Source organism: Lynx rufus, unplaced genomic scaffold, assembly GCF_022079265.1.
Source record: "Lynx rufus isolate CCGP_SWC_20201006 ecotype Redwood Valley unplaced genomic scaffold, mLynRuf1.p SCAF_3, whole genome shotgun sequence".
Taxonomy (NCBI): domain Eukaryota; kingdom Metazoa; phylum Chordata; class Mammalia; order Carnivora; family Felidae; genus Lynx; species Lynx rufus.
Window position 1 is genome coordinate 91,507,478 of NW_025814845.1, and position 8,686 is coordinate 91,516,163.

The 8,686-nt window shown below is 52.5% G+C and overlaps 1 protein-coding gene across 1 annotated transcript; it reads right to left on the reverse strand.

Moving 5' to 3' along the window:
• Positions 1 to 5,226: 5,226 nt before the first annotated feature.
• NEUROG2 (neurogenin 2) lies at positions 5,227 to 6,045 on the reverse strand. The gene has a single exon (XM_047090849.1). The coding sequence runs from the start codon at positions 6,043 to 6,045 to the stop codon at positions 5,227 to 5,229; it is 819 nt and encodes a 272-aa protein (XP_046946805.1).
• Positions 6,046 to 8,686: the final 2,641 nt, after the last annotated feature.

An 8,686-nucleotide genomic window follows, 5' to 3' on the forward strand; every position in this document is an offset into this window, starting at 1 on the left:
GACAGGAGCACTCCTATCGCCCTCCCTCTTCCTCCGCCCGTGGCACCAAGGGGCGGGGGGGGGGGGGGTCATTTGTTGTAGTGCACACACCATCGGGATCCTTTCCCACTCCATCCTCCCGACTCACGCCACCTTGCAGGAAAATAATAGCTTCGGCCACACTGGCTTTCCAGTTCTGCTTTCCGGATGACTGCATTTCTTTGCTCCTCTCTCCTGTCGGGGACCATCTAAAACTGCCCCCAAGTGGTGTTCCCAGGAGACCCCCCGGATCCGACTCGGGGACTAAAGAGTAACTCACTTCATCTTCCTCGGTAAGAGGAGCTCATCCAGGCTGAATAAAGCAAACTGGAAAAAGAAAACCAGGGGGTAGGGGTGGGGTGGGGGTGCAAGGAGAACTGCTCCTGCAGTTCTCGCTCCTCCCCGCCCGGCCGGACCTTGCGGGTGCCCACTGTGTGCCACGTGGGGCGGCCCCTAGCGAGCCGCACCGCCCCCCTCCCTCCACATCCACCCCCAAAGGTTTTGGAAAAGAAACTAACTGCCCAGAGCAATGAACCCTAGAGGATAGGGAGAGGGGGTGGGGGGTGAGAACCCTCGTTTTTCACACTCACACACACACACCCCTTTTTTGACATTCCTTAAGTGTAATCATTAAAATGAATTTTTAAAAAAGGGAGGCAGCAGCTTAACGCTGCCGCCGTTTCTGACAATCTGCCCCACACACTGTTAGCGAAGTGAAAGATGTGGACCGAGCTTTGTTGCTTCGCTACCAATAGCAGACTTGGGGAGACCAAGCCTCCGATTTCTGGCCACATCAAAGCACTGATTATGCAAATACCCCCCCCCTTTATTTTTAAGAATAAAATGGAAGGGGAATTATTTATCACACAATGAACCCCCTGCCAGGGAGGGAAACAATAGATCAGACCAGATAGCCCTTCTAGCCCCAGGCTGGGGGAGCGGGAAGGGGGGTGCTGGAGCCCTCACGTTTTATTGGTCTAACCTAATTTCACTAATTCTCTTTTCACACATTTTCTTTTGCGGATTCGGAGGCCGGGACTTTCACGCTCCCGGGAGCGCCCTGCATCGGTGCGATTCAAGGGCTGCCTGCTTTATTTAATTAATACATTCAAAGCTCGCCTGGGAGCCCAAGAACTGAGGGGGCGCTGCGCCGGGGGATTGTGGGGGGCGGGGGGTGAGGAGGCCCGGCACGCGGAGGAGGCGCTTTTAACGGGTTCCAGGTGTCGGTGCCCAGAAGTCAGAACCTGCCCAAGGCTGTGCAATGCAGGGGGTGCGCCCGACGAACGGCGGCAGGCGGAGGGCGAGACGGGTGGGGGACTCGCAGCTCCCAGCCTCTCCCGCAGCCCTGGCCTGCCGCAGCCAGAAGCCCTTGCCATCAGGACCCGGGGGTGTGCGCGGCTAAAGCGGGCCTTGGGCCCGGATGTCCTTCGTGCGTAATCGGGCTAAACTCGGAGAAGGACCGACGACCCCTCGCCCTCTCCGGGCCAAGGCCGCCCTGGGCCTTCGGCTGCCCTAGCCTCAGCCTGCAAGGCTCAACTCCTGCTCAGGAGCGGCGGGACCCCGGGCTCCTCTAACCTCGGCTGGGCCTGGGCCGGGGTCCCGCGGCGGTCCCAGCAGTTGGCAGCCCACTTCTCTGCTTTTTTTCCTCCTTGTTGGCCCTCAGCTGGATTTATTTAAAATCTGGTGAAGAAATAATAAGGCTGTTAACAAATCCTGGGCAGTTCAGAGCAAATAAATATAACCTGTGCCGGAAACCTGACGGCGTCGAAGCCACGTTTCCAAAGAGGACAGAACCAGGCTTCACACCTCTCAGCCATTAGGTAAACACGCGCAGCTCACGGGCTGGCGCGCTGGAAAGACCTAGCAACTCTGCTGGTGCGGGACTGGCATCGGAAGAACATCGCCTTGGCCTAGTTTGAAACGTATGCCATCAGATAGCTGCCAGAAAAGAATGGCCGTTCGGCGGCCCACGAGCCCTCTCGGTGTAGACAGACCAGCTCTTCATGGTGTGGTCAAAGCGTGGGGTGGAAATGGAGAAACTGGAAGAGCGACTACACTCGCTACTGCAGAAGCAGCGGCTTCAACCGTGTAATTCTCATTCCTACAGAGGCGAGGAAAGGGCCGTGGGGCCTCAGCCCACGCGCTGTGGAAGTTGCTGTAGGTTGGGGAGGAGAACTTCCAGCGCGAAGTGAGGCAGAAAGAACATCATTCTTAAGCACTAAGAGAGATTGGACGCTATAAAAAATAATTGCACACCAATTTAGTGTAAAATAAGGTCTGCTCTAGATGGGGAAGGGAAAGCCTGAGTGTAGATCACAAATGGTGGATGGAATTCTGGCCATGTGTGACCACTGACGTCTATGGGGACCGACAAGCTCCAGCTAAACAGGTCTCTCTGGTGCCGTGTGGAGGTGGCTGCTAAGCTGAGCAAAGTAGCGGGTCTAGTCATTGGCTGTATTACTCTTACTCAAAGCTGTGATTACTGGACCATCTGACCATGCCTCTCCAAGTAAACAATGAGTGTCACCTGTTTATGGGGTCACCTCACCAACTGAGGAGGTTTCCCCTAGTCTTGGGAGAGTAACTGCACCTGAGAGTTTGCCTCCACAGACCTGTGCCATGAACTGTTTCTTTGGCAAATTTCTGAAAGCAGCATCTTGTATCAACATAAGCCGCGTCATGATGAGAACAATTATTTGGCACTAACACTGACATTTTAAAACGCCCATACATACTACAATTGTTTTCCTTACAATTGTTTAGCTTCTTAAACATTAGAATTACAAATGTAAATATGAGGTATGGCACTTTTTTCTCATATCAGATAATCAAGAGTGCCTAGGAATAACAGGCTTGAAAATAGAAAGGTATTCCAACAGGTCTCTGTTATGTCCAGCTATGAAAACAAAGCAAAACCCTGGCTCGGTTCTTCCTTTGATAAAAAATGGAGTCATTAAGATATTAAACACTTAATATTTTCCATATGGATAGACAGGAGGAGTCATTTCATATAGATATCTCAGGAGAAATTATTGTTGCTTGAAGCAGAGGACTGGAGGATTTAACCAAACCAGAAGCAGATATGAAGTTCATGGGCAGTGGGGGAGTTGGACATGAATGACCATTTCTTTGCTAAGGTGTTTTTTAAGCTTGTGTAGTCCAGTGGACACCCTCCCCCCAAGGAAGGGACTTAAATCTAGAATGGGGTCAACCTTCACTTGGTCATCTTTTTTTTTTTTTAATAATTTATTGTCAAATTGGTTTCCATACAACACCCAGTGCTCATCCCACTTGGTCGGTCATCTTTGACCCATGGTGCTATTCATTTCTGCTTTGGAGATTGAAGTGCAAGTTATAGAGTTTTGTGCTTTGGAGATTAGGAAACCATTTTTGCTTTCTCTTTGAAGAAGTTTTGGCTATGTAATTATTCTAACAAAAAATGAAAGCTGAGCTATTTCCCTTAGATACAATTTTATCCCAGCTCACTCTGAGTATTTTTTCTCCAGGAGTTTGCTTTTCAAACCAACAAGCTTGTTAAAGCAGCTAATACAAAATCAGCTTCTGATAATGAATTATAAATACAATACAAATGCTAGAACTGGAAGGGGCCTTCCTTAGAAGTCACTGTCTAATTCCTACAATTTACAGATAATAATTGAGACTCAAAGTGTAGGCACCACATTTTTACACATTCTAACAAGAAATTTCAACTTCACTGTCTCTTTTTAAATCAAGGTTTCTGAACTTTGGAAATTACCGTGATTTAATTATCTTTTAATCCCCACCCCTTTTTTACTGATCTCGTATACTCAGAAATTGATTTCTTAAAAATCAAATTTTGGTTGTATGCAGAGCAACACTCTGATGTCAGTGTTAATGTCTCAAATATGATTCAGCTTCTTGTGATTTCTTAGACCTTATATGTCAGTGAAATTCTACACACAAACACTGATGAAAAATACAAGGACTCTGCTCAGTTTGCTATAAGGAGAATTTCACAAAGACACAACACATTCTTCTAAAAACCACATAAGCAGGCAAAAGTTACAACACACAGAAATTATGAAAATTATATATTTTATTTATAGTTTAATCACAAGAACAATTTTTTTGTTCAAGATGTAAATACATACTAGAATAAACTCTGTTGAATATACAAAAAATACATACTTTTCCCATGAAAAATTTCTTTATAATAAATAGAAGGGAACACGTGTGTGGCTGATCCTGATAATGCTCCGTGTCTGCTTAGGTTTTCAGTCTGTTGATTTATTTTTAATCTCTTGAAAGACTGGGGGAGTTCCTTCTCCCCTAAAAGGTCGAGATAAATAATGCATGAAGCAATCCTCCCTCCTGATTTTTCCCTTTTCCTCCACATTTTTCCTTTTGATAGAGAGTTCAGCCTAAATTTCCACGCTTGCATTCAATCATTACAAAGCCTACAAATTATACAATGACTTCTAACCTGGCCCTCTAACAAAACAACTTTTTCCCCCTTATAAATCATAAGAGACAGATGGCAAAATGGAGAAGAAAAAGGAAAGAGAAGGACGGGACAATAGGCATTGTGACGAATCTGGGAAACAGAACAAAGTGCACATCAGAGAGGGAAAGTTTGGTTTGACAGGTGAAATTCCCACAGCCCGCAGACAGCAATGGGAATAAAGCAGATGCCAGCCATTGCAAATCTGTGGATAATATTATTACCGGTAAAATCATTCAGATGCTAAGATACATTTCTTTCTACTCGACATTAACATCTCTATGTAGAAGCAAAGGTGAAGAGATCAGAGGAACCAGTTGCATTCCCCCAGGGAGATTCACACGCACTGCGCCGGGTCCCTCTGGTGTTACAGAGAGGGGGAGGAGCGTCAGTCCGCTCTGCAAACTCTTTAGACTGGCCACCTTCTTTGCTTCCCAGCATCTTTTTAGCCTTAAGAAACGCCCCCTCCCCCCCCCAAACTCTACCATCCTCTTTGACAATAAGCTCCATCACACCTTCAATAAATTAGAGACCGTCTGACGGAAGGAAACCCTTGGCCAAGGAATGCAGCAAACAACCCAGGAGTCAGAACGGCCACATCTGCCCTGTGAAATGAGATGGTTTCCAGGGCATAGAAGTGGGGACAGGAGAGGGGTGGGAGGGCTCGGTCCAGGACAGGAAAGGGAACCCACTAAGGCCTGGCGCGGGTAGCAAGGATGGCAGTTCTAGATACAGTCCCTGACTATGGGGAGGTGAGGTGCGTAGCGGTGCTTGTCGGGAGGTGGGGGCTGCCAATAGTCCATGTCAGAACCAGCCGGGCTGGCAGGAGATAAAGTGCAGCTGTAGGGGGAGGTGGAGTTGGAGGACGCCGAGGAGGACGGCGCCGGGCTGTTGGTGCAGCTCCAGGTGGAGGCAGGCGACGGACTGTCTCCGCTGCTGCTCAGGGAGGCGCTAGCGCTTCCCGGACTCAGCAACACGGTCTCGGAAAAGAGCGCCCCCGGCAGGCCTCCGCCGCCACCCCCGCAGTGGTCCGCCAGGCGAAGGGTCTCGGTAAGCGCCCAGATATAATTGTGGGCAAAGCGCAGGGTCTCGATCTTGGTAAGCTTGGCGTCCTCCGGGAACGTGGGGAGTACCTCGCGCAACGCGTCCAGCGCCGCATTGAGGTTGTGCATGCGGTTGCGCTCACGGTTGTTGGCCTTCAGTCTACGGGTCTTCTTGATGCGCTGCACGGTCTCGGCTGTCTTGGCGCCGCGGGAAACGGCCCGCGCCCTGGAGGGGCGCCGCTTGCATTCATGCACCAGACCCAGCAGCCGCGCTGGCCGGCAGCCCTCAGCTCCGGCCGACGGGCCGCCCAGCCCCCCGGGCCCGGCCTCGGCCCCAAGCTGCCGTCGCGCCCCTCCCGACGCGCCCAGCTCCTCCTCTTCCTCCTCGTCGGCGCTGGACGACAGCGGGGTGAGGGCAGCCGAGGCGGGGGAGGCCGAGCCGAGCAGGACCAGCACGTCCTCTTCCTCCTTCAACTCCAAGGTCTCGGATTTGACAAACATCCTACCGGGGAGAGCGGGGAGGAAGAAAGAACCAAACGAGATGTAAATACAGAAGTAGAGGCACGTTCTTGGTGCCAGCGGAAAGTACTCCTGCGCGCACCCACTAGGACTGGTTCGGAAGGGCGGCGCCAAGGAGGAACGTAGTTAGGGAGGAGACCCCGCCAGTGCTCTCCAAGCTCAGGAGAGCCCCTCGTTGTGTCCCCGCTGCCAGCCAACAGGGTCCCGCCCTCGGCTGGTCGACCTCGCGGCTGTGTTCCCGCCCGGAAAGAGACAGCAGCCCCTGGGACAAAGATTCTGTGCCTGCAAAGGGTGCTCGGACGTGGTGGAACGGAGTGCCGGAAAAGAGTGCCGGAAACACCCTTCCAAGTTGGAAGACACCGGCGGATACTTACGTAGTTCGCTCCCTCAGTGCGTCTCGGCGAAGCTATTACTTTGGCGTGTGCTGCGATTCTCCGCGCTGCCGGGAGCGCAGCGCTGCGTCCTTCTCTTAACGTGAAAGCGGCGGATCTGGCGCGGCTCCGCGGGGGACCTCTCCGACTGGCGAGTTTGCCAAGAGCCCCGGAGGCCGCGGCGATCCGCCCGGGTCTCGTGTGTTGTGGTGGTGGTGCGTGTCTGTCTGTCAGTCAGTCCTCGGCCGTGCAGCTCCTGGCACGCGACTCCCGGGCACTCCAGTTAAAGCGAAGCTGCTTGTGGTTCAGTGGCTGCGTGTCTGGCACACGACTCTCCTTAAAACCCCTTATATACCACCAAGAAAACAATCAGATCTGCCCCCAGGGCCCCCACCTCCCCCTCAACCCCTGCCGCCGCCTCCTCCTCCCCCCTGTGCAGGCCCCCCTTCTCCCCCGCTTTTCCCTCCCCCGGCTTATTCTTTTCATTGCATTATCATCATTCATTTCTTTCTCTTTCTTCACCCACTTCCCCCCTCCCTGGCCCTGCCATCCATCCTCCTCCTCCCATCGCCCCCCGCCTCTCTTTTCCCCCTTTATCTAATCAGCATAAAATGGTTCTAAAGCTCCTGTTGGAGCTCGAGGCTGCGGTCGGAGCGGCTGAAGCCGCGGTGGCAGCTTCAGCTCAAGCTGCGGCTGTTGTCGCCGCCGCTGCCCATTGTGATTGGTGGCTCGCGCTCGGCTGGAGCGTGCCGCTAATTTATTAATGAATGGAGGTCGCGAGGCGCAGCTGGCCAATCAGGGCGCCCCGGACTCCGGGAGGCCTGCGAGCCACGCGCACCGGAGCCCGCTCCCTTTCAGCAGCTCATTAGGGGCCGGGGCGCCGGGGGCCGTTGGGGAGACGGAGGCTACCTCCCCCCGCCCCCGTCCTTGCGGCCGCACCCCACCCCCAGCCCGGCGCGCGCTCGCTCACCGCACCAGGCGCTGCCCGGCCTCTCAGCTCCCGGACGTTGAGCTCCGAGGAATTAGTTAATGGGGGTCAGAATCTCGGGGAAAGCAGCAACCCTCTGGTGCTACCCGGCGTCTCTTGGCAAAGCCTCTTAGGAGCTGTACCAAATAGTAAATGGTTTTAAAACGCATTCATTTGGTCAAGGGAGGAGTGGGGTGTGGGTGGCGAGTTGTGGGCACATGGTGGGCAAACGTGTTTAGGTTCCAGAGAGAATGGCGTGGAAGGGTGAAGGAAGAGGACGTTGGAAGGTTCATCGAGGCGTCTCCTAGAAGGGGAGATCCAGTGCGGGAGCGGTAGATGGGCTTTTAGAGGATGTGAGAATAAACGCACTCACAGGTTAAAGCTAAAACCCTCCTCATTTTGCCGGTGACAAACGGAGTCTCCGGGAACCGACGCAGGTTCTGTCTGTTCGTTTGCTTTGTTTTGTTTGTTTTGTTTTGGGGGTTAACCCCGGTTTACGGCAGAGCCAGACAACAAGGTGGCTTCCTTGCAAGGGTGGCAGCCAGCGGAGTGGGAGGAGCGGCCGACCTGCAGCGCCTGTGAGCGCCTGGGCTGAGCTGACATTTCCGTGACCTCTGCTCCGCGCTGGGGGGCGTTGTAGGGACAAGGGGCCCGTCCTCCCGATACTCGGCGCTTTTCAACGGGAAAATAGAGCCGAGGGCTACTGGACTTCGGAGGGAACTTGTTCTGAATTGCTCGTCGGCCCTCCCTCTCTCCTCCTCCCCCACGCTCACGCCCACCCTCTTGTCGCCTTGACTGACTTTTCTTAGAGACAGAACCAGAGTCCCTAGAAGTGTGTGTGCCGGATGGAGCGTCAGACCGTGCCAGAGTAGCTGACAAGAATCTGGACTGCGGTAGATACGAGAGGAGTCCCTTGAGTTCCCTTTTGCAAATTCAGTTTAAGCAAGGCGTATTTGGAATGGTGGAAGTTGAAAAGTGACAAGAGAGAAAAGATTCTTGTCTGCAGGTCTCTGTGTCACTCAGGTTGTAGGAATTGGAAACATTTATTTCAGAGAAGGGCATGATGAAAGCGGTTGTTAGTGTTTTGGCATGGTTTCAATTTGTTTAATGTTTTCTGCATGGAGTAACTGCAGGATGGGAAGGTGCAAAGTAAAGAAAATGAAAGTTAGAATCTCGTGAAAGAGACTTGTGCCCACTGCAGCCCTCCAACCTCCAGACTCCCTTCTGTCTTGAAATGATTTGAAAACTGCCTCAATTTTCACTTTGCTCGTTGATATTTGTGTTT